We start from the raw sequence: 26,725 nt of genomic DNA, 5'->3' as shown, positions 1-26,725 counted from the left end.
ATAATTCTCACTTGGAAGAGCTGCGAAGGGATGCTAAGGACCTGAAGACCCTGAAGCAGCCATCTTCGCAGGAACTGGGTTGTTTTCCATAGTTCACTTTTTGAGGTTTTTCTGAAATAAAAAAAAAAAATCCTGGCTGGTTAACTTCAGGCTCCATAATCTTCAAGTTTGCCAGTTTGTTTTCTTCATGTAAAAAATGGAGGTAATAATACCTACCTCATAGGTATTTTGTGAGGATTAAGTAAAACAGTGTCTGGGCCATAAATGCCCAGTATATAGGAGCAATTATTTTTCTTTTGGCTTCCAAGATCTGGCACTCTCCCGCGATCACTCTCTCTCTCTCTCTCTGCTCTTTCTCCATGTACTTATTGGATCACTCTATTTCCGAGCACTCCTTAAACACTGATATTTCTCAGGCAGTCATCTTCAGCTTAGGACTGTATTCACCCTATTTCCATCCATGCTCATCATTCCACCTATGGCCTATACCCTGATGAGCCCCCAAACCCTATCACCAATCCAGATCTCCAAGAATCTGTAACTATCAAACAGCAACTAAAGCTCAGTATCTAAAGGAGAACTCGTCTTCCTTTTAAAAATCTGCCCCTCCTCTTCCCAATTAGACTGTAAATTCTGGACAAACAGGGATCGTGTTGGGACATGGCTATACTTCTGGAGCCTGAAAAATGCCTGGCACATAGAAGTTAAGTATTTGCTGAAGGGCCGAATGAGCTCTTCTATATCAGTAAGATGACTGCTATAAGAGAAAAATGGCAAAGGCCTTCTCCATCCTGGGCTGCTCAGTGAGAAGCCACCTGTGAGATCCTGGGATAACACCTGGGCCTAAAGCCCTGGCCCCTCCTACTATACACACACACTACTTCATTTCAATGGTTATAGGTAACATGAACACAAGACACTTCCCAGCCATGAAAAGCATTTGGATTTTATATGATAGTTTAAATATTTTTGAAAATGTTGATAAACACAAGCTGTACTTGGAGTTTGATGACAGACATGCCTTTAACATAAGATCTTCATCCTAGAATGTGACTTTTTCTAAAAAATATTCAATCTTAGGCCTCTTGCTGCAGGCAGGTTCCATGGGAATACACAAAAAAGAGGCAGGGAAACAGTCCCCATGGGAGACTGTTGTTTCTCAAAAAAACAGGCTGCCATTACATCCTGTGAAGTTCATAAAGTGCTTTTCCCTTTGCTCAGTCATCCAGAGTGAAGTCAAAGGGCTCAAAGTCTTTCCGGAAGCGATGAGCCAGGGTCTCCTCCTCTTCCTTGCTGATCTGACACTGCCTCCAGTCAGACTTGTCAGGAATATTAAGGATAGCTTCACTAGCCAGGACCTCCCTGAAGAAAAAGCACAAAGAAGTCAAAATGGACAGTATCAGTCCAAAACCCACTCTTCCTCTGATTCCTCTCCAGCCAGAAAGCTCCACTCAGCATCACCCAGAGAAGGTATGCAAATTTCTCTGACTTTGCTCATACCATTTTCTCTTCCCTGAGAGCCCCCTCTGCCATTCTATCTATCAAAGTCATGCCTGTTATAAGTGACCAGCTCAGGTCTTAGCTCTTCTAGCCCCTCAAATTCCATTTACTTCTCTGAACAACTTGGAACTACATTACTGGTACCTAGAGAAGCAACATGGCACAGTAGAAAGAGGGCAGCCCCTGATATCAGAAATATCAGGGACTGGATTCCATTCCTAGCTCTGCCACCAGCTGTCTGTGACTTGAACAGATTACTTCATCACTGTGCCTTGATTTCCTTGCCCATGAAATGCAAAATAAGGGTTTTCTGATGTATGGAGACAACATAATCAAAGCACCAAACTAGCTGTAATTACATCCTGCCTTAAACTCTAGTTTTGTCACCTCGGGCCATTAGTTTGCTGAGGTGAAAAGTCAGGCACCTAGTCTCATACCCCACTCTGACTTTCTGCCTTTCTTTCTAGTGCACTCAGGCCTACATAGGCACAACAGCACAGGCTCAATGTCAACAAAACCACCACATACACAAGCTACCTTCTAAATGCCACTGCTTTATACATTTACTTATTTTGATATATTAGAAATAACTCCTTTGCAGCCAATTAAGCTGACTGTGCTCTCTTCCCCATGGGGCCCTGGTGTGCAATGACTGCAAACAGCAGCCTTCTTAGTAGTGTATGCAGCCTGTTGCCTCTATGGGTTGCCCTAAGGGACCCTGGAGACAGCTCTTTCCAGTGGACATTCATGACTGGCATGCTGTCCCCGATCTAGGCTCCAGACAGGTATGCACAGTGCCTTGGCAAAGTCCCAGGGCACAGTGGCTAGTTTCCACATTGGCCAAGTAATAATGTCCATCCACAACTGTTCCTGCAGAACAAGGAACATGTGATTGAGGCCCTCCGCAGGGCGAAGTTCAAGTTCCCTGGCTGCCAGAAGATCCACGTCTCCAAGAAGTGGGACTTTAACTAAGTTTAAATGAATCTGAAAACATGGTGGCAGAAAAGCGGCTCATCCCGGATGGCTGTGAGGTCAAATACATCCCTAATGGTGGCCCCTGGACACATGGCAGGCCCTGCAATCGCGAGAGCCTAGGCGCTGTCCCCTCCTTACTCGTGCCCACCAATAAATCCTTTCTTGTCAAAAAAAAGAAAAGAATGCTATTTGTACATTTGTATGGTTCATTTTCCCCTTTGAAGCTACAGTAAATAGAAAGGCTGAAAACAAATCACATGAGTCTTCTAAAAGTCAAAGGACCTAAGGCTCAAGTTCTAGTTCTCTGGGCAGACCATCAGTCTACCTCTTCATCTGTAAAATGAAGACAGAACCACCCTTCTTGTGCAGCAGGAAAAAAAATATGTCTTTTCAAGTATTTCATTAACTGTAAAATGCTATGTAAGTTACTATTGTGAAATATACTCAATGTTGAAAATACAACCAACTACCAAGAGCATAAAATCATTCAGAGACTCTATCCTTTGTGAGCTTTTATGCCTGTGTCATCAGTGTCCACACCTGTGTCTGTTGCTGAATCAATAACACAAAGATAATGTCAGATGTTTGAAGTTTCTAACACATTTCTTCTCGTTTATTATCTTTTTGAAAATGTAGACAACTACGTTTACTGGACTTATCCAATGGTGGCAATCTCCTGGAGGCTTTCCAAATTGGTCCAGAAAGGGTTCAAGGTTGACTCAAAGCTCAGTTCTAACTAGGGAAAAAACCACTGCAAATCACAGACACCAGCATCAGATAACCTGTCCCGCACATTTTCAACTCCCCTCCATACTCTCTCTTCTTGCCAACAAATTCCTGCCTTCATTCTCTGCCTAATTTATACAACTCCCTGTACAGTTCTACAGTCATGTTCTCCATGATATGAGGAGCAAAAATGAAGCCTCATCCAGACCTTTAGGACACTACAGAGTGATGAGTTAAGACCTTACATCTTTGGGGTCCAGCAGGCCAGGTCACTGTGTGACCATGGACAAGCTACCTAACCACTCTAGAGCCATGCTGTCTGTAGAAGCCACTAGCCTGACATATTTAAATTTAATCCTAATTAAATTAAAAATTGAGTTCCTCAGTCACATTAGCCACATTTCAAGTGCTCAGTAGTCACTAGTAATGTGGCTGGTGATTACTGTATAGGACAGTGTACTTTTATAAAACATGTCCATCATCATGGAAAATTCTACTGGCACTCCTCCAGAGCCTCATTCTTCATACTAGTAAATTGGGATGACAGTACTTACCTTGCAGAGTTCGGAAGATTAAATGAGGCAAAAGTTCTTGGCACAGTGTCTGGCACAGAGCACATGTTCAATTAATAGTAGCATTTTCCTCCCTTGGGCTAGAATGCCCACATGCCAAAGCTTACCCTCTAAATCTATCTCTCAGGTTCAACTTCAGCCCTTTCATGATGCCTTCCACGAAGCAGAAATGGGCTCTCCCTTCTCTGAATTTCTAAAGTACACTGTTCCTCAAAACTTTGTTAATGGTACTTTTCACATTCTGCACTGAATTATTGTCATATATGTAAACATCTGACTTGTCCTAAGACTATTGGTTCCTTGGGGCAAGGACTGTTCCTTGTTTGGCTTTTTACTCAACTGGCCATGCAGCCACTGGCCACTCATCACCATTTGTTCAGAGTAGGTCTAGTGAAAATACATTTAAAATAAGAAAAATGTACAAACCTTCCAAACTGCAAAGGAAAATTCTTTTTAATTCTGTGGAAAAGTTTCTCTCCCGTGTCAAGTTCAACATAAAAATATGCTGCTCCTGGCTGTGCAATCTAAAGTAAACAGAGTCATATGAGGACATGCAATCGTGCTTTAAAAGTCAAAAATCCCAGCCCATCTCTTAAAAGCTTTAATTTGGCAAAGAATTCAGCTTAGAAGCACAAGAAAAAGGATGCGAGCAGATATAAATCCGAAGCCACTTAGTGGAACTAGAGTTTAAAGCCAAACTGGCAGATATTACAAAGATCCTCCCAGTAGCACCTACCTTCCTAAGTTCCTGCCTTAGGAAATTTCTAATTTCTTGCTCTTCCCAGGAAAGCATTAAGGCATTGATGTAATACCATCTTCATCTCTAGTCTAATCAATACCCCATGCTCTAGTACCAAATTGTCACCTGCCTATTTAACATTTTTTAAACACCTTTGAGTACCTCAGGCTCAACACGTCAGAAACCAGGTCTTTACTTCTCCTGGAATATGACCTTCCCCTCCTGTCTTACCTGCTTGATGTCTGAGTGCTCTGGGATTTCCAACAGCTCTATCTGTTGCTCCTGTGCCTGAGTAATGAAGGCATCTTTAATGTCATCAGTAGCGCAGCGGCTGAGTGGCACAGGAATGACCTGGGGTGGGGGGGAGGAGCAGGAGAAATTCTTCACGCAGGTCTCAGAGAGGTCATGCCTCCTGCACAGTCCCTGAGACGTAGCAAATCCATCACAGGGGTGGAGAAACACCCCTCAGCAGAGATTCTCCTCAGGCCAGACAGGTCTATGTCAGCCTGTCTGTAAGGACTTAAACTTATGAGCTTGCCTGCCACATGTGGGAGCCCATCTGTGATGTGGGAAAGGCTAGAAAGAGAGCTCTTTGTCATTAAGCCTTTGCCAGCTCCTATATAATATATGTGGCAGAGTCAGGCCCACTTGAAAACTTAACAAATGTGCCAGAAAGAAAACTACCACAACGACAATCAAATTTTCCATAACAGTCTCTGAATTTCTGAGCTGCTAGCCCCAGGCAGGATCTGAGACTATTTCCTACCTCCGAGCTGCCACTCATGCTGAGCTTCACACAAAATACCCACTCTCTTCCAAACTCTATCTATCAAGGCCCACACCTTTCTTGGAACCGTCCTCGACTACCCATTCCTTTTCTCAACAAGGCACTTACTATCTGTGCTATTCACTTGTACTGCCATGCACGTCCCTGTAAAATCTCTGGACTTATCACCAGAAGCTCTTTAACCTTTTAAATGAATATTATTTAAATATTAATATGAAAATTCATATTAAATATTTTAAATATGAAATCAACTATTTAAATACTTAACCTTATATTAGAATCAAACACTTAAATATTAATTAAAATTAAGTATTAAAATTAACATTATTTGTTGATGGGCACTTGGGTTGTATCCATGTCTTGGCTATTGTAAATAGTGCTGCTATGAACACTGGCGTGCATGTATCTTTTAGAATTAGTTTTCATCTTTTCTGGTTATATGTCCAGCAGAGGGAGTGCTGGATCATAGATAGCTCTATTTTTAGTTTTTTGAGGAACCTCCATACTGTTTTCCATAGCAGCTGCACCAATTTACACTACAACCCAAGTGCCCGTCAACAGACGATTGACTTAAGAAGATATGGTATATATATATATATATATATATATATACAATGGAATATTACTCAGCTACAAAAAAATAATGAACTATTGCCATTTACAACAACACAGAGAGATAAACCTAGAGAATATCATACTTAGTGAAGTAAGTCAGACAAAGAAAGACAAATATTATATGACATCACTGATACGTGGAATCTGAAAAAAAAAAAATGACTCTATATACTAAACAGAAACAGACTCACAGACATAGAAAACAAACTTATGGTTATCAAAGGGGAAAGGGAGGGGAGGAAGAATAAATTAGGAGTATGAAATTAACAGATACAAACTACTATACATAAAATAGATAACCAACAAGGATTTACTGTATAGCACAGGGAATTATAGTCAATATCTTGTAGTAACCTATAATAGAAAATAATCTTAAAAAATATATATATATATATATATATATAACTGAATCACTTTGCCGTATGCCTGAAACTAACACAATATTGTAAATCAACTATACTTCAAAAAAATTAAAATTATTTAAATATTTATCAATATCCAGGTCCCCATACAGCCCTTCCAAGTTCTTGGGCAGACACCACCTACCTGTAGCTGGAGGTGATGGCTCTTATAATTTCTCTCAAATAGAATACATCGTTTGCCTTGACTCTTAAAGAAGCGCCTCAATGTAGCCTTATACTGCTCCACCTCTTCCACCACCTCTGCTGAAAGCTCCACCACTGACTGGTAGTGTCCAATGGGCAGGATGAGGACGTGGTCATCAGATAAGCCTCCTTTGGCCAGGGCAAGGTAGCACTGAAGAGGAAGCACACAGAAGTTGAGACATCAACACTGCATGTGTGATTCTTCAGGGAGAAAAGCCTCTACAGAGCGTGAGCCCAAGGGTGTGGGAAAAGTGCTCAAGAGGCTCTCAGTAGAAATTCTCCTCTTAAAAAAATCTAATTTTAGAGGTTATAACAACAATGTTGTCAAGCACCTGCTGAAGAATGAGATTAGATGCAACAAATTTCTTTTGTTCTGGCTGCATGGCTTGTGGGATCTTAGTTCCCTGATCAGGGATTGAACCCGCACCCTTGCCAGTCAAAGTATGGACTCCTAACCACTGGACTGCCAGGGAGTTCCGAGATGTCAACAAATTTCTATGCAACTATCAAATGAACTGGGAGCCAACGAGCAGCACACAGACTGGCTTTTGGCTACAAACACACCAGAGCTGAAGGAGACTGGAACAAACGGTTGGTTTTTCCTCCCAGGTTCCGAACTTGAAAGCAATTTTTCAGTTTATTATCACCCCCAGCCACAGAAACGTACCACTTCTGACTTCAAATGAACCACTTTCCCTGCAGTGACACCCAATCTCACCCCTAAATACACCTTTTAGGCTCACGAAAAAGGTGAAGATGACGTGATTAGCATCCAGTGTCCCTCACCCAATCTCACCCCTAAATACACCTTTTAGGCTCACAAAAAAGGCGAAGATGACGTGATTAGCATCCAGTGTCCCTACAGCCTTAAGCTGTTGACTAACCTCTACAAAATGAAAGCAAACAGGGCTTCCCTGGTGGCGCAGTGGTTGAGAATCCGCCTGCCAATGCAGGGGACACGGGTTCGGGCCCCGGTCAAGGAAGATCCCACATGCCGCGAAGCGGCTGGGCCCGTGAGCCATGGTCGCTGACCCTGTGCGTCCAGAGCCTGTGCTCTGCAATGGGAGAGGCCACAACAGTGAGAGGCCCGTGTATCGCAAAAAAAAAAAAAAACGAGAGCAAACATAACCTAATAGGGAAGGAAGAAGAAGAAACCTCAAACTCAGGGACATCCAAAAAACCTGTAGTTCCCAACAATGGCTTCCGGCAGCTAAACAACAACTAAAAATATTTCTGTCAAAACCCAAACACACAAGACTGCTCTACCACTCAGACATTCTTTGAAGGGAAGACACTGAGTGAGTAGAAAAAGGGCCAGTGAATATCAACGCAGGCAAATGAAGGTACTGGAGCTTTAGAAAAACAATCCAAAGTATACTTTTAGTGTGGTGGGTTCAAAGTTAAGGCTGAAGGAAGGGGTCATTTATTTTTCATCTACACTGAGAAAGCCCAATAGAATGACAGGATAAGTATCAGAAACAAACTAAAGCATGATCATCCTTGATCTCCTTGGCACAGAAGACTGAACACATCTATAGAGTTAATATCCCAGATGACTAAAGTTCATCAAAACCTCATATGTGCTAAAACATTTAAAAATTTTTTAAAATAACCATTTTGATTGTGTTTGTTTTAAAAGGTTTCTCTAGAAGCCTGAGTTTTCTAGCCTTTCCTTTATGTCAGTGGGTCACTGCCATAAACAGCAGTTTTTGTACTGTGATGTGCACTAAAGCTACTGAAGTTTCTAGTCTAGACGAAATAGCACCCCCCAAGGCAGTACCTTCTAGTTCTTGTGAATAGTTTCCACACTTGGCCGATCCCTTCCCTTCTTTTCAAACTCTCAACTTGTAATCTGTTCTATACTTGAATTATCTCTAATTTTATCTCAAATGTATAAGTAGGACCTGAATGAATATTTCTCCCATAGGCAAATGCATGGATTTTGCAATAGTTATTCTGGACTCTTAGCAGCCCGCACCTGCTTTTACCAATTTATAGCCATGGGCCATTAGCATAGTTCTATGTATATTCCTTGAGGAAGGCATGGCAAAGACAGAGAAAAAGCCAGGGGAAAAAATTAATGAAAGGAGATCAAGAGGAGTGGCTACAGAGGGGACTCCAAGCCCTGTGCCAGACACCCACAGGTCACCAGAGGTTCCCAAGAGGTTTCTAACAACAAAGGACAGCGCAAGTAAGTGTAAACTTGATTACTAGGTAGGCTCTAAGCTAAAATCATCGTGTGACCTCCTACTTGGGGTGCTGGGTTGGGCCACAATCAAAATCTGAGATACTTTTTGCCCCTCTAGCTTTTGGTCAAGATGAGAAGCAAACAGGTTTCCTGATAATCCCCTAGGCTCAGACCCTAAGTCAGATACCCTAGGCAATAGAAAGGTACAGTAAATGGAAAGGAAAGGCCATCTCTCCTGGAGGCCCAGAGCAGCACGGAGCTAAGTCACCCATTCCAAATCTCTTGTACCCTGCATGGCATTCTGAACCTACTGGCGTTTCCTAAGCAGACAGCAGTCTGAAGCCTTCTCCCATACCATACTATATGGGAGAGAAGGATAGCATACACTAATCCAAGGAGGAAACCAAGATCCAAGAGAGTTAATCCAAAAAGGGTACTCCTATAAAAAGAGTTCTTCAAGTTTGCTTCTCTTCCCACTGAAGAGTTCATATGGCCCAACTGTGTCACAGGCCTTGACCCCATTTATGCTCCCCCTAGAGACAGGAGTGTGACAATAAGCAAGACATAAAAATTCAATGTAAATGACTGGGACTCTTCAGTCAAACAATAATGGCAGGAGAGGGATGTGACTTAGAGTGTAAGATGACACAGATGCTAGTCAGTCTACAGAAGGCCACAGAAAAGGGCCCTCACTGTCAGGATAAGCTGAGGAAAAGGTCATCCCCAGGAAACAAAATTAGAATAAATCAATGAAAAATGGATGAAAGTATCTGTCCACAGAAGCATCACACACTAAGAAATGACTTGTAAATATTTTCCTCAGGAGCCTTGGGAAATAGCCAATTCTAGTCATGGGTGACTAGGGTACAAATGTAACCCTGAAAATTAAGCTTCTTTCATTCTAAATGAATGAAAAAGAAGGATAATGGTCTATATGAATCCCAGAGGAATGAGGGTCAAAAACTAATATTATTTAATACCTAATCAAGCCCTGCCCAAGGAAAAGTATCTGGGGAAATCTGAAATAGAATGACTTTACTGTGAGACACATATAGTTCATCAGAACTTTCCACAGCCTGAATAAAATCCTTCTCAAAATCATCCAGTTCTCATAGTCTGATTCAGTGCTTACCAAGCAATCTTGTAATTATTATCTTGGGTTCCCAGATACCCATACCAGGAATGTGGATGTGGGTATTCCCATCATTAGGAAGCTATATCCCCTACTACTAGGCAACACTGAGAATTTATCACTTTAGTCTTTTATATAATCAGTGTAAATCAGCTCCCAACATTGCATAATTATCACAAATAAAAATTAATAAACTCAAGTTTTTAAATCTGAAGATATAAAAAAGAATATCAACATTTTTAGCCAAATATGAGTGTAAAGGCAACAGAAGACTCCCTTTTGGGGACAAGGAAAATCCTTGTGTTTCTACCCCTCTGGTGGCACAGTGGTTAAGAATCCGCCTGCCAATGAAAGGGACACGGGTTCGAGCCCTGGTCCAGGAAGATCCCACGTGCCAAGGAACAACTAAGCCCGTGTGCCACAACTACTGAGCCTGTGGCTCTGGAGCCCATGAGCCACAACTACTGAGCCCACGCACCTAGAGCCCGTGCTACGCAACAAGAGAAGCCACAGCAATGAGAAGCCCATGTACCACAACAAAGAGTAGCCCCCACTCACCTCAACTAGAGAAAGCCCGTGCACAGCAACAAAGACCCAACACAGCCAAAAATAAATTAATTTAAAAAAAAAAGAAAATCCTTGTTTTAAATAGTAATTCAAAAAAGCAACTCATCACCCCCAAGTAGTATGAAATAAAAACATATAAAGTTCAAGAATTACATAAAAACATCACCCTAGGAGAGCCATACCTATTTGTCAGAGAGGAGGGAGAGAAGGAGCAATCTTGTGAAACTGGCTCTACTAAACCACAGGAGAATTGCTATAGTTGCTCTAGTCAAAAAGACAGAAAATAACAAATGTTGGCAAGGATGTGGAAAAACAGGAACCCTCATACATTGCTGGTGGGAAAACAAGATGGTGTAGCCATTTTGAAAAATAGTTTGGCAGTATCTTAAAAAGTTAAACATAAAATTACAAGCAATTCCACTCCTTAGGTGTCTATCCAAGAGAAATGAAAACATATGTTCACACAAAGACATGTATGCAAATGTTCATTAATAGCCATAAAGTGGAAACAACTCAAATGTCCATCAACTGATGAATTAATAGACAAAATGCAGTCTATCCATACAACAGAATACTATTTGAACAGAAGGAATAGAAAACTGACACATGCTACAACAGGAATGAGCATCAAGAACATTATGCTAAGTAAAAGAAGCCAGACACAAAGACACTGTATGATTCCACTTATATGAAATGCCCAGACAGAAATGAAGACAAAAAAGACTAGTGGTTGCCTGGGGCCGTGGGTGGGTCTGGAGACTAACTGTAAATGGGCAGGAGGAATCTTATTGGAGTGATGAACATGTTCTAAAACTGTATCATGTGATGGCTGTACAATTCGGTGAATTAACTAAAAATCACTGAATTGCACACTTAAAGGAGGTAAATTTTATGATATGTAAATTATGACTCAATAAAGTTAACAGAAAACAAACAGGTGTCTCCTCTGTAAAAGGTTCACGGAAGTAACTCACATGTGTGCCAATGCTGACCACCAAATGCTTTTCCACTTCAGGGCTGGCAAGGCAAAACCAGCAGGGTCCTGGAGGCTGAGCTTCATGTGGAAGAAAGACAAATGTTACCATGGGCCAAGCACTCCAGCACATAACCACCCTACAGAATTCAGCCTTGTCTGATCTTTGTATCCTGCAAACACTGATATGTACATGGTACTGCCACAACGGACTGGGTCTGCTGTGCTCCCACTATGACCCCTGCCCCCATCACCATTATCAATGAAACTAAACCTCTATTAAAAGCTTTGAATTTGTAACCAATCCACAGGTAGGTGATCCATGTGATAACCATATATTGACTAAAGTAGCATGTAATTGGCAACTAACTGCAATGAGAGAACATTCAACTGGGTGTCTGGAGCCCCAATTCTAGTTCTAGTCATGCCACCAGCTATCCACATGACCCTGGGAGTACGTGTACCCTCCCGAAGTCAGCCTCTTCATCTTTGAAACAAGGGGGTGGAGAAAGAGGATCTCAGTGTAATAGCTGTAAGTCTTTTCTACCAGTTTGATTATTCCATTATTTTATAAACCCATACTGGTTTTGTAGGCTCTTAACCTTACGTTTACAGACATGACGGAAAGGAATTTTTTCCATAGTTCTGACAGGAATAGCCTCAGACAGCCTCAAAGTCAGGCCACCTTTGCATTCTTTTATTTTTCTTATTGGTCCTAATGACTCAATATACAATCTTCTTCTGCCAGAAGAGGTTCTCTTAGCAATGCTGCTTCCCAAACAAGACCCAAAATAACAGTTATTGCTCACATAAGAGACCTCTGGAACCAAGGTACTTACGAAGTTTGCGAGGCTGCTTTGGGTGAGGAGAAGACTTGCTATCTCTGCCTGTAGATGAACGCTTCCTTCCCTGCTTTTCATTTAAATCAAAGAAAAACTGACAGGCTGAATCTTCCTGGAACAGCCAAAGGTAGAAGAGTAAATGTTATTAAACTAACCTTTAGACAAGTAGCCAACTAAACTAACCTTTAGACAAGTAGCCAACCATCCACATACAAGGGAATGTTCCTGCCGTGTCATGTCTTTCCTCCCTCCCCTTTCTGCCTATTCTAGAGAAAAAAAATAATTTTCCCAATCCTGATGCCTGGACTCTCAGTCATACCTCTCAACACTTACCCAAGCTATCACCAAATTTATCCCTTTGGAAAAGTGAATTAAAATGCAAGTTATATAGCAATTCTTGCCTAAAACAGAATAGCATGAACCCACCCACATTCCCTTCCCTTTCTCTCTCAGTAGGGCCATGGTGCAGTCTTACAATTTCACAGATCAAGCAATTCTGAGTTTTAATTAAAAAGATAAGAAAAAGAAGTGTGAGAAAGCAGACCATGCATACTAGTAAGGAAACTTGACATTCCTTGCTTTAGTGAAGGGAAAATGAATTTCAGAAAAGTCTGCTATTAAGAAATTTCTTCAGGGTAAATCTTATTCACCTATACCACTCATTATAAAATCACAAATTACATTGCTACCAAGCAGTTGGATCCTTGCCTGAAAATTTAAGAACAGAGAATTAACTTTAGACAAGGAAAGACTTTACATGTGTAACCCCAACATATGAACCGAGTTTAGACAACGGAAAGACTAAAAATATGAAACTGTTGACCCCAAACTATAATTAAACAAACAAACAAAAACAAAACAAAAAACACATTGAGCTTACTGGAAATCTACTAAGGCTTTCTAATCACCAGCATGATTTCCCAAAGGAAAAAAAAAAAGATTTAGATTCGAGGGATTAAACTTGCCTTATGAATTAAACTATAACCAGGAAAAGGACACCTGTAGTGGGCAATCCTGCAGAGAAAATGCCACCTCTCAGTCAGAACATACCTCAGGGGCAGGAATTTGCTTTCCTATGGATGCTTCCTTCACAGACTTCCTGTAAGGGTTTTCCGTGACATCTGGAGGCTGTTTTACCAGTTCTGCTACATCCATTAGTTTCAGAGGAACAATACTGAATGCATAAAGATACTTTGGGAGAAGAACAACATAATATTAAGGGAAATACTGTTTATGCAAATGTAATCCACCTATTTTATTATAAAATTTCACATAAAGCTTCAGAAACTGAGTAAGATTAAAGAGCAGCCACCAGCCCATCTGTGGTTCAGAGAAGCCACAGCAATGTCATTGCAGTGATCTCTGCAGGGGCAAACCAAGGGCTGATGAAGTAACAAGCAACTAATCAAAGCCCAGCCCTTACACAAAACAACCATCGCTGCAAGGCCCAGAGGGACTTGGCTCCATAACCCTTGAAGACAAACTGCTTCTGTCTCTGAGTCCTTTATCTTTGTGCACTTTGTCCATAGTCACTGCATTGCCCTTCTTTTTTTCTAATGAAAACTAAATTGGACAACTTAGTGCTTCCCTCTGATTTTATACAATTTCTGCTGTATATGCTGATAGATTCTTAGGGATTGGTAGCAAAGAAATAAATACTCACATAAGTATCTAAAACCATGGACTAATGGCACAGACACTGAAAATTTTATGTGAGATATGAATAGATGCTTAACCTCACTACTGATCAGGGAAATACAACTAATTAACAATGATACACAACCTTCTTCTATCAGAATGGCAAAAAATGTTAATAAAAATTTGACACTACCCACTGAGAAAACAGACTCATACACTGCTGCTAGGGGTGTAAACGGGAACAAAATTTTGAAATGAATTTACTAATACTTGCCAAATTTTAAAATGTGCATATTCTTTGAGTGAAGTATGCATTGCTTAGGGTTGAGGCTAACATGTCCCTGAAAGTAAAGCAATAGACTAAAATACTGTGAGTGATGCTCAGTCTTGAAAGGGCAGTTTAATTATTAAAAAAGGAAGAAAGGAAGGAAGGAAGTTAAAAAAATTCCAAATCTAAACTTGCTAAGAATGCACTGGGCCTAAAAGTTTAAGACATTATGGAAAAAACAAAATAGGTATTTGTTTATCTTTTGCATGTACATTGCTTATGGCATATTATAGTAGGATAATCTTCAGATAATTTATTTACTTTCCCACGTGACTGACTGTTCTGATCTTTAGCTATTCCAATCCACAATATCCTGCTTTTGGCCCTACAGAATCAGAAATGCTCTCAGGGAAGTGAGAAGAACAATATACTTTTCTGGTATACCCTCTTTCATTCACCTACACTGTTTTCCAGTATAAAGACAGATTCCAGGTATCACTAAGATTCCCAAAGCCAACGAGAGCTTAGGTAAATCCTTGGGAAGATTTTATTATTTCTGCTAAATGAAGTTGCTAAAAGAAGCAAAGCAAGCGTACCATCTGAGGTCAAACTCATGAAAAATACCCATAGAGACGACCACATGGATGTGGGAAGAAAGACATCATTCATTGGAAAGTTTGCCTTTGTTCCACTGGGCCTATTTTCCAAAATAGGCAAAACCCTTCTCTAAAATCTCCTACAAAGGACCCAAGGAAACCTGACCTTTCATTACCATATTATTATAAAGAGTAAAATCACTGAAGTACTGGGACATCGCAGCTGGGTAGAAGAGAAGATCTGAATGCTAAACTGGGCAAGAGGAACATTTATCAGGCAGACAATGAATATTAACCAAACACCAAATACTCAAAATTTACCTTTTTCTTTTCTGGATTTCCAACATTTGCCAGAGCTATGAACCTGGTGGCGTGCTGTGCACGTTCCTGCAGAATGATGTGGTTTCTATAATATATTGGAAAGATAATAGGTTACCAACAAACTACCTTTTTTTTTTTTGGCTGCACCTCGAGGCTTGCGGGATCTTAGTTCCCTGACCACGGATTGAACCCAGCAGTGAAAAGGCTGACTCCTAACCACTGGACTGCCAGGGAATTCCCACCAACAAACTTTACTTTTGATCTGCAATTATGAAATATGTAGACTCCATGGGGCCATGAAAAAAGCACAGGTCCTAAGTCTATCACTACATCACCACCAGTAACATCTCAGATGTTACCTGTCCATCTAGTAGAATAATCACCCCTACTTTCTAGAGCTGCTGTTAGGACAAAAATGAGATCACGTATTTGAAAAGTACAAAAAACTCTAAATTTGGCTTTAAAAGAGTCAGAAAATTGGCAAAATGTTGATAATTGCTGAAGTAGGTTATGGGTTCAGGAGGGATCATTATACTATTCTCTCTTCTTTTGTGCAGTAAAAAACTATAATAATGAAAAACAAAGAGAAATGAGTTTTAAGTGGAAAAAAAATGCTTCAAATGGTAATACAGAGCATGATTTCATTCTCTTAGGAAAAATATAAAAATACATGAGTGTCTATGTTTCCTAGAAAAAAAATGCCAGTATTTTTATTATGATAGTTATGGGTTTTTGTTACAGCTCTGGTTAAAAAGTTGTACAGGGTTTTTTGTTGTTGTTTTTTTTAACAGCTTTATTAAGATCTAATTCAAATACCATACAATTCACCAGTTTTTAGCATATTCACATATACTAAGCCACTACCACTATCTAATTTTAGAACATTTTCATCATCTAAAAAAGGAAACCCTGTATCTATTAACAGTCACTCCCCATTTCCCTCCAACTAGCTCCTGGCAACCACTAATCTACTTTTTATCTCTATGGATTTGCCTATTTCTGGACACTACAGATAAATGGAATCATGTAATATATGGTATTTTGTGTCTGGCTTCTTTTATTCAGAATAATCTTTTCAAGGTTCACACATGTAGCTTATATCAGTACTCCATGCCTTTTTCTTACTGAATAACATTCCATCATATGGATATACCACTGTTTATTTACCCATTCATCAGGTGATGGATATTTAGGTCATTTCTTCATTTTGGCGATTATGAATAATGCTGTTATAATCATTTAAATACAAGTTTTTTGTGAACCTATGTTTACATTTCACTTGGAATAGGAGTGGAATTGCTGGGTCGTATGGTAGGGAAATGCCAAATATTTTTGCAAAGCAGCTGTACCATTTTACATTCCCACCAGCAATGTATGAGGGCTTCAATCGCTCCACATCCTCATCAGCACTTATTATTTGTCTTTTTGATTATAGCCATCCTAGTGGGGTGAGAAATGGTATCTCATTGGTTTTGATTTGGATTACCCTAATGGCTAAGGATGCGTGAGCATCTTTTCATGTGCCTATTGGTCACTGGTTTATGTTCTTCAGAGAAATGTATATTCGGATCCTTAAAAGTTTTGAGTGGCTTATTCCTATAACCTTTCTGTTTTTAGTGCATGGTTTCAGAGAACAAGAGGTTTTTCTGAATGCATATACGGAGATATAAAAGAAAAATCTGTAGTACCTATGCTTACGTCTTAGGCTGTGGGATTATAGGGAAAGGGCAGGTTATAGTCTTCTTTTTGCTCACCTATATTTTTTGAACTTTCAACAACACATATATTGCTTTTGTATATTTAAAAAAAGGTTTTTATAAATCATTTTAGGGATTACCCATGCCTTTAAAGTGAAGATCTTTCAGAGTTAACTTTACTTAGCTCTATTACTTATAAAACACTGGTTTTATTGTCTCTGTAATACATCCTTTAAAAACTCCATTCCAAGCTATACTGAAAAGAGAGAAAGCAAAAATTGATACAAGTTCTTGATTCTTAAATTGAAATACTTCTAAGGTGATTATCCTGAGTTTAAGACTATACAAGGAGTAACCATTTAACCTGATCGAAACAGAACTTACTGTACATCAAGCTATGATAATTAAACAGCATTGTTATGTCAGACCCTCAAACCTTTAAGGGGCTTTAAATGATACATTGGATGATACAGTATCATCCAATCCCTTGTATTTCAAATTGGGAAACCAAACTCAGAGAAGTGGAATGATTTGAGAGTCACTCATTTCATGTCCGAGTAACTAAAAGAAACCAAGATATTATATGGCTGAAATGAACATGAGAAATTTACACTGAAAATCCAGGCAAATTCTTCAAAAAACCAAAAAGAATGAAATGCTACTCACCGATATGGAAGCCTCTCATAATAAGTCTTTTCCAATGCAGCAAAATGATATCTTGGTTTCAAGCCTGTGGCAAGACTGGAGATCAAAGCAGAGCCACATTTTTTGGTATCCACTTCTCCCTAGTAAATAGAAACTTAGTCATCATAACAGACCTAAGAGTTATCATGAAATGCAGAGATATAACAAGACACTTTGAAATGTCTTTGGAATATTTATGTGGCTACAATGTGGGCAGTAGGATTTGCGTCATGAATTCCATACTTATGGCAAATCAGAGAACTCTCAACGCATCAGGGGAACTGGGCTATTACAAGTGCAGAAATAGGAACAGTTGTTGGAAGCCAGTGGTTAAGGGAGGAAAGGTAACTCCTCCATACTAATACCCAAAACAAGGTTTATTACAATCTTTTTTTGGAAAATAAGCACTCTCTCTGGAGCCCACAGACAGTACATCTATAATTTGCTTCACTGTGCTCCTGTAGTTCTGACAATGCAGACAGTTATAGTCATTGCAGAAGATCAAAATTAAAAGCTAGCTTTCAGGGCCCCTAGGATCCATAGACTATTTGCCATAGAACATTCCAGGACTTCATCACATAAGCATACAATCCTTTATTTTGCTTCAGTCAAGGAAGCTGTGGCTTGTGGAAGGGCACAGCCATGCCCTTGTCACAGTTTGTAATACAAAGTCTGTCAAAAGTTAGGCTTGTTCCCAGAGCTTCCATTAACAATAAATTATGTGCTCTCTCATCCATAACATTATTTATGAACTTCATTCTAAGAGAAGGTATTCATTGGAAGTAAAGAAATTACCAGAGTTAATTTTCCACTAAGTAAAGCAAAACCTTCCTTTTGTCTTATGCTTGCCTCCTTCGGGTGTCTACTGAAGGGCAGGGAACTGGCCTTGAGGTTAGTTGCAGTACCTTAGGGACTAGTGAGATAAACTGTTTTCTCCCCTGTAAATATCTTGTATGATTACTTATAAACTTTCATCAAAATCTACTTTAATCAAAAATTGTAAACTTGTTTAGCACTGCTCTTCATTCTTCCTTATAGAGTATCACGTGTCTTTCTCCCATCATCACTTTCGTAGTCTTTCTCTGGATCTTCCCTAGTTCTGCTGTATCTTCTCTACGCTGCAACCAGCACTGCCTCTTGTATACTAGTGGAAGAATAACCATAGGTTTGTGGAAGGGGAAGAAAGTGTTGTCCCTTCTCCCTTCAAAATCCTGACAATGCCTGGTATTTTGGTGGCCTTTTTAGTCATGCACACATTATGTTAAAGTTGGCAGAGTGGTCTACAAGGCCCTTTCCTGGATCATCTCTGATAACTCTACATCTAGGAATTGATATTTGTCCCTAAATGCATTCTTACATTTTCCTTCACTGAAGCTCAGCTGATGCTTTCTGCTCTCACATACAACCTTTCAAGGTCTTCCTTAGGCTGATTTCCACCAAGGTAGCTCCCAACCTGGTGTACATCCTCTTCCTACAAAAATATTTAGATCGAACGCCATGGCACGCTCCAATACATTCCAACATTAAAGCTTTCCCATTAAAAAAGTACTCAGTTTTCAATATATTGTTTCCCAACTTCAGATCACTATCCTCAATCCCATGATGATTCCACCCTTTAAAAATATGCTGATAGCCAAAAAGATATAATCTGGAATGGAAAGGGGGAAATAAAGCTGCAGAGCTGCCACTAGCTATAAATCTTTTCACTGAAAATTAGTGACCCCTCAAAACTTCTTAAGAAGAAGCTTGAGAAACGGTACTTGAAGCAGAGAATATAATTTTTTTAAAAAATTCATTTATAAGTAAGACTTTAGGGCTTCCCTGGTGGCGCGGTGGTTGAGAGTCTGCCTGCCAATGCAGGGGACACAGGTTCGTGCCCTGGTCTGGGAGGATCCCACACGCCGCAGAGCGGCTAGGCCCGTGAGCCATGGCCGCTGAGCCTGAGCGTCCGGAGCCTGTGCTCCGCAACGGGAGAGGCCACAACAGTGAGAAGCCCGCGTACCACAAAAAAAAAAAAAAAAAAAAAAGTAAGACTTTAGCATTCTCTCTTCAGTGAATCATGCTTTCGTTAAGATCAACTTTTGCTTTGGTCAGCCAATAAGGCTTTAAGTATCCCGAAAAATTCACAAAAGATTTCTACTGAAAGGAACTAAGAGCTGAAATAGTCACATAAAGAGCAAAAAAGCTCAAATTAAGCCACTGCAATTTGCTTTTAGAAATTCCAACTGAACAAACACTACTCACAGAAGAATTCCCAAAGTTCCCCACATACTTGGGCCACGGGGACGTGAGCAAGATATCAACACCCTTGAACTGGGATGTTGACCACAGCATTGTTCTCAGAGAAAACACATCCTTGGGACTAAAACTGTAACCTGGGACAGGTTCATTTAAGGACTCTGTCCCACTGAGGTACACAATCTGCAGCCCCGAGCTTCCAGTGAAGACACCTTTACGACCTGGGTTCAAAGAAAAATGGACAAGTTTTAGTCAAACTGCTGAATGAAATGTCACTCTGGTGATGAATCTTTCCCCCATGCCCCACTTCCGGCTCCTAGGTCTCAATGTTGGGTGGCTACCACAGTATTCCTGTTCGGGAAGAGCAGTCCTTATGCGAAGGCTGCTGGACCCCCCAGTCTGATTGCCCCAGGTGCCTTGCAAATGAAAAAACCTAGGAAGCACTGATTAAGAAAAAGGCTTTCTGCCTTCTAGAGACTCCAAAGGGACTGAAAGAAATCTAGACACCTGGATACAGGGAGAGGCACTGAGAAGAAAAAAATATAATTGCAGCTGTGAGTAAGCTGTAGTCTAGAATAAATGTACTCTTCATGAAGGCAGAAGCTTCCAAATGAAGGAAAACATTTGGAAAAAGCAATTACTTGGGAAAAATTAAGAGACTCTGCCATCTTCTAAATTTATTCACAGCTTGTGCCCTTGATTCCCTTTCCTTCTTGTTGCCGCCAAAACCTTGTTCCATCAATTTTCGCTTCCCTTTCATCTAGTGAGTCTCTTCTTCTCAAATGGCTCTTTCCACATACTAACTCATAAAGGAACACATATACTAACTAATAAAGGAACACACATATTGACTAACAATAATAAAGTAAAAAAGGAACACACATACTAATAAAAAAAACTATAAAAATAACGTTTATAGCAAAGGAAACGTAGAAGCTTTCTAAAGAAATGAGAGACCAAGAGAGAGGAAATGTGAAGACCAGTTGAGCCATTTTAGAAAAAAATGAGTTGAATGATCCAAGAAGCAGTAGTGGTGGCGGGAGGGGAGCAGGTGGAGAAGAAAAGCAAAAGTTGACAGTGCTTTTTACAACAGCCGGACACTGAAAGAACCACTAAGAGTTTCAGGGGGTTGTGGAGGAACAATTTTAACCTGGAATTGAAGAGTGGACCTGGAATCAGAAAAAGGACAAAAGCAGTGAAAAACCCAAGGATCAGCACTAAAAACTTGAGCTTTTCAAAACCTCAGGGAAACCTAGAGCTATAGCAAATTAGGAGTCCAATTAACAAACAAGCTGTATACATCTAGCAATGTTATATGGTGAGGCCACATACAGTTTTTTTAACACAATTTATACCTGAAGTACTTCAAACACTGTAGTCAAATAGTTTATTCCTCTAGTTGGCTGAAAGAGTATATATTGGGTTGTGAAAGTACAAGGAGATTGGGGAGAGGTGGGAGACAACATAGGAGAAATGACATAGTCTTAAAGGTATAGACACTGACTTTAGGAAAAAAAAAAACCTCTGATCCCCATTCTCTCAGGCAGTAATGGCAGATGAATCCAGCCACAAATTTCCTGGGAGGCTAATTCCTGGGACACATTATGTTCATTACAAACACACAAGATATCAACTTACCCAGATAAGTAATGTTTTCAGCTAATTCACACCCATCAACATCTTGGAAATGTTTTACTGTTTCCTGGTTATTGGCACCCAGCACGTATGTCTGAATAGGAGCTAGTGAGAGAAACAGACATGACACCAGCTAGTTACCAGATCTGCTTTGGAACCTGAGAACTGTTTCCCCAGTGGAAAAACACTCGTAGCAAAAGTAAAGAGTCTGAAAACCTAGGGAATTCCCTGGCACGGGTTTGATCACTGGCCTGGGAACTAAGATCCCACAAGCCACATGGCATGGTCAAAAAGAGTCTGCAATCCTATACATGGAACATGGTCACCACATAGGACATCCTACAACCAACCCTGTGGCTTGACTATTAAACGGTATCACTAGGCTGATGAAGTAACATCTTAGAGAGGATGGTCAATGTATAGTTAGGAAAACACAGACCCCAAAGAGCTTAATAAAAAACACTGAAACCAGGGGGGAAAAAAAGAACACATATGGTTGCATTATTCAATTCCTTCCTACTGAGAAGAGAATTCTTTTTCTGGAACTAAATCCAACCAAATTCAAAATGTGAACATTTAGGTACATAGGCATTCTTCCCAGGTCAATGCAGAACTCAAAGGCAAACTCTTCAATCACTAACGTGTGAAAAACAACTAGGCAAGAACCATGTAGCCTTGAAACTTTATTAGAAATCGTATGTTAAAAATAAGTTCTGTACCTTTCTTGATGCCAGTTTTATATTCCTCCCATTCCGCATCTGGAGTGGAGCCAAAGAAATTTCCTACACACAACAGCAGCTAAAATGAGTTTTTTAAACAGATATATGAGATTTTTTAATAATATCAAATAGTACATAATTAATTGATAATAACGTTATCGAGCTAATTATCCTATTTAATGATCTCAGTTTTTTCCTTAATCAATTTACAGAATTTCTAAACATAATTCTTTTACAACAATTGTAGTAGTTACTGATTCTATAAATTACTAAATTTTGGCTCCCTGGATGTCAAATACAAGCTCTTGTCTCCTTGACAAGAGGGTCAGGGAAAAACGGAGAAATCAACCTTAAACAATCTCTCTTCAAAATACAAAACAATATTAGATACCCTGAGAGATACAGGGCATAAAGGACACATTTCCTGCTTGTTGTCTTACTCAACCTTTAACCCAATGAAAAAATTATCCCCGTATCTAGAATACTCTTCTGTACTCTAAAAATGTACAGTCTAGCTGGCAACAACACATAATTACACAGGGCTCTTTAGTTTGTGAAGCATTTTCACATATGCTATCTGACTTCACTCATACCATATACCCATGAAATAGATCTGTGCTTCCCAAATCCAGGGTCAGAGACACTTAGGAAGGTTCTGGTAGTCTGTTTTCAGTATTGCATACAGTAATAAAGTAAAAAAATTCAAATTCAAAGAAGTATAGAAGGGTCTACAGTAAACACATCTCCCTTCCCACACCACTTTTCAGCTACTAAATTCCCATGCTCAGAAAAGGAATTCAGACTTCCCTGGTGACACAGTGGTTAAGAATTTGCCTGCCAATGCAGGGGACACAGGTTCGAGCCCTGGTCCAGGAAGATCCCACATGCTGCGGAGCAACTAAGCCCATGCGCCACAACTACTAAGCCTGCGCTCTAGAGCCCGCAAGCCACAACTACTGAGCCCACATGCCACAAGTACTGAAGCCCGCGTACCTAGAGCCCATGCTCCGCAACAACAGAGGCCACAGCAATGAGAAGGCCGCGTACCGCAGAAAAGAGTAGCCCCCACTCACTGCAACTAGAGAAAGCCTGTGTGCAGCAAGGAAGACCCAGTGTAGCCAAAAATAAATAAATAAATTTGTATACATTAAAAAAAAAAAGGAACTCAGTCTAACAAAAAAGGAGAGTATGTATTCGACTGAGAAATGTATAAAGGAGCCCAAACTTTATTTTACTATGTTTGATTACAACAGTCAAATTAAATGCAGTAAAAAGAAACATCTTACATCAAAGTTTCCACTTTTCTTCTGAATTGCTCGAACTCTATTGAATAAAACATCAAACTTTCCTTCAACATCTCCACACGCCAAGCTGCAAACAAGACATAAATGTTAAGGCAATGCAGGACACACAAATAGGCCTGCCAGGTTTGGTATACACTAGTCTTCCTGGATTAGGGAGATACGTGATCCAGTCTCTCTGAGGTTACCTGAGAGGTTCACTGCATGTGAACTATTAATGACCACTGGGCAGCTCCACCTAAAGGTGTCACCAATAACTTCACCATATCTAAAATTTAGCTTATCATTTCCTCCAAAATTGAACCAGCTTATTCTCACTTGCCAAGTTTTGTGGCTGAGTCTATTGCCAACTTGGTTACCAAGACTCAAAAATCCCCCATCCAGTCATCATCTCCTCAATTCCTTTTTACAAATATCTTTCACAGTCATCTTGTCCTTTTCGTTTCCACTACCACTATCTTAGCACAGGGCTTCATTCATCCATTCAACAAACACGCTCAGGACATCTACAACATGCTGGCTAAGCGCAGCATGCCAAGTACTATGCTAAGGACACGTTAGGAGCATAAAGAAGAGGGAGACTCAGTTCAAGCCTCAAAGAGTACACAATCAGGGAAGGGGAGATACGCTGACAGTTATAAATTTATATGAAAAAGGGCAATAATAGGAGGTATGTGTAAAGTGTTATGGGGTAGAGAGATAGAAATTGGCAAGACCTGAGGTTTGTAAGGCAGACTGACCCTAAGTTGTGAGGTAACTTGTTCTATAATCTCGTTTCTGAGTTTTTATACTTTTGATTTACATGGTTTTTCCACTTCTCATATCATGTTCTTAATGTCTTTTAATTCATCTTGAAATATTATAGTTCTTGTTTTGTCAGTATGTCTTTCTGGTGTGCTTTACTGTCCATACCACTGAACATTTTCAAGGTAGTGAAAATGGGGGTAGTGAAACGATCATATCTGTTTCAGAAAGATCATTTTAGTAACAGAGTGAAAGATGGTCTGGAGACACAAGTGACTATAAGCAAAAATACCAGCAAAGAGGGCAATGTCAAATGAAGATGGGGAGAACAGAAACAGATGAGAAATTTAGAATTCTGAAGACTTGAACACAAATTGGAGTGGAGAAGTAGGAATGGAGGATAATTACAAGGTTGAGCAACTGAGAGTCCTGTATTTTATGCAGAGGCAGAATCAGAGAGAAATACAGTGAATCTGGTATTGCATACAATGCAGAGAATATACTGAATTTCCTCTAATACCCTCCCTTCTTCCTGTCCACCCTACATAAAGTCAGCAGTTTAATGTTCTTTCCTCAAAAACATTAAGACAACTCCACTGCCTGAGGAACCACAGCTTTCCACAAGTCCCTGATCTCTCTTCCCAATGCTTTCTCCAAGTTTCCATAACAGAAACCTTCCCTACTGTTGATCTGATCACTCTCTGTCTCTGCCATTCCCTTGGGGTAGTTATTTCTCCTAACAGTCCCACACTACCCATCTTGAGTCTAAAATTTTCCCATCCTTCAAGGCCTATCACATCTCTAAAGCCTTCCTGACTGCTCGGAAAGTTCTCTTCTCAAAACTTCAGAAACCCATATAGCTTTTCAGAGCAATCTCTGTAATAAATTATTATCACTTTCACTTACCTTCTGAGCACCACCTCTTCTAGGAAGCCCTCCAGTCCCTATCACTCACCAATTCCTGGATCCCACAGGATCCTGCACTTCCTCTCTCATAGCAGTTGTCACATGGAATTATCTCTGTTTTGGGGAGAGCCACTGTCCAGTTTGTACATCATAAGACACCTCAAAGTTCATCATCTCCTCATCTGGACCCTCTTCCAGTGTTTCCTATCCCACTGAAGAAAGAAATCTAGGACTGGGACAATGCTGACACCTTCTCATTCATAACCAAACCACCTCCAAACCCTGTTGATGTCCTCTCCTTAATAAACCTTGAATCCCCGCACTTCTTCTCTGCCTTTAAGCTATCTAATCCTGTTTTCTACTTTGGCTATAATTTTTTCTCACATTGCAACCAGAATCGCTTTCCAAAATAAAAATTTGATCATGCCAAGGCGTTCTTAAACATTCCACTGATCCAGTGACTTTTTTAGGATAAAGACAAAACTATTAATCAAGGCTCAATCCTCACTACCTTGATTCCTCACATTAAACCAAATACCCTATCCACCCTCCCAGAACCGTGAACCTTTTCCTCCTGACATTTATCAGGACCGTAATTCAACATTTATCTGGATTCTTTGATTAATATACGTTTCCCTAAACTGTAAGATCCATTAGGGCAGGAACTCCATCTGTGCAACGCCTAACACAGTGCCCGGCGCACTGCAATTGTTCAATCAATATTGTTGAATGAACGGATGAATGGATTGAAGTCCTCTCTTCACCATCCCCTCAAAAAGCGTGCCAGAGCAAAGGCCCTGTCTCTCTCTCCTGTCTACCACTGCCCAGAGCCCATCAAAGGGCCTCATGCCTACAATTTTTGGCTAGTAAGTATACGGCGAGGAGAAACGAAGAGGAAATGATGTCAGAGACCAAGACAGCCTAACATGGAGGAGGCCTGACGCTAGGAGCTTCCTCCTCTCTCAGCGAGTGTCGCCAAGAATCCCCCTCTTCAGAAGCGAAAACGGACAGGAACAGAAGGCCGGCAATGGCCAGGCAAAGACTCGATCGAAGCTCACCAGCAGCCGCCGGGCTTCCGCCCCCACCTTTCTGTCTTTAGAAAACCCCCTACAGCACGCGCGCGCACAGGGTCACACACACATGCTTCAGACTCAGGGTCAATCTCTCTCACACACACACACACACACGCGCGCGCGCGCGCGCGCGCTTGGACTCAGGGTCACTCACAGGCGCAGCGGTTTCTGAGCCATCTGCCCTTAGAGCCTGGATTGGGACGACCACGGAAAATAGGGACAACGAACCCACGCTCCTCCGGAAAAGGCGGCCGCACTACGATAAGACATCACCGCTCCCAGCCAATGAAAGCTCAGTTACCTACGGAGAGCGCCGAGGGACAGATGCCTCTCTCAGGTGGTTTTGCCTCGAGCAGGAATCAAGAAACCAGGAGCGTGGAGAAGAAGGAACAAGGGACGAAAAACACTGCGATTGTAATTTTTTATTTGGGGGCAGTTGAAATTAATGACTTGCTAGAAAGCTCCCTGCACGATGTTGGCCCTAACCTAATGATGTAACTCTCGTGGGCAAGACTGACCAAATAAATAAATATTTTTTAAAAAAAAGAGTGCATGGGAAATTTGTAATACACGATTTTATTTTATTTCATTTATTTTGGCCACACCAAGGGCATCTGGGATCTTAGTTCCCCTACCAGGTATGGGACCCGCGCTCCCTGCAAGTGGAAGCACGGAGTCTTAATC

The 26,725-nt window shown here is 40.6% G+C and overlaps 1 protein-coding gene and 2 non-coding genes across 4 annotated transcripts; 1 reads left to right on the top strand and 2 right to left on the bottom strand.

Annotated features, from left to right (window-relative positions):
• Window positions 1-922: 922 nt before the first annotated feature.
• On the bottom strand, window positions 923-26,328 carry CWF19L1 (CWF19 like cell cycle control factor 1). Of its 2 annotated transcripts, none has more exons than XM_059052926.2 (14): window positions 26,196-26,328; window positions 23,304-23,388; window positions 22,018-22,096; window positions 21,302-21,403; window positions 19,670-19,884; window positions 17,408-17,526; window positions 15,045-15,129; window positions 13,272-13,412; window positions 12,219-12,333; window positions 11,381-11,460; window positions 6,461-6,670; window positions 4,744-4,863; window positions 4,200-4,297; window positions 923-1,362 (listed from the first exon to the last, which is right to left on the bottom strand). In XM_059052926.2, exons 1-14 carry the CDS (start codon window positions 26,216-26,218, stop codon window positions 1,218-1,220), a joined length of 1,617 nt encoding a protein of 538 aa, XP_058908909.1. In that variant the 5' UTR covers window positions 26,219-26,328; the 3' UTR covers window positions 923-1,217. The 2 variants fall into 2 exon arrangements, with proteins under 2 accessions (XP_058908909.1, XP_066880970.1); XM_067024869.1 differs by having other exon boundaries at window positions 22,018-22,080; window positions 26,196-26,327.
• On the top strand, window positions 2,096-2,230 carry LOC131751694 (small nucleolar RNA SNORA70). The gene has a single exon (XR_009334262.1). It is a non-coding gene; the product is annotated as a small nucleolar RNA SNORA70 (small nucleolar RNA).
• On the bottom strand, window positions 5,056-5,203 carry LOC131751726 (small nucleolar RNA SNORA12). The gene has a single exon (XR_009334289.1). It is a non-coding gene; the product is annotated as a small nucleolar RNA SNORA12 (small nucleolar RNA).
• Window positions 26,329-26,725: the final 397 nt, after the last annotated feature.

The sequence above is a fragment of the Kogia breviceps genome, chromosome 2 (genome assembly GCF_026419965.1).
Source record: "Kogia breviceps isolate mKogBre1 chromosome 2, mKogBre1 haplotype 1, whole genome shotgun sequence".
Lineage (NCBI taxonomy): Eukaryota > Metazoa > Chordata > Mammalia > Artiodactyla > Physeteridae > Kogia > Kogia breviceps.
This window is presented reverse-complemented; position numbering and strand designations above follow the sequence as displayed.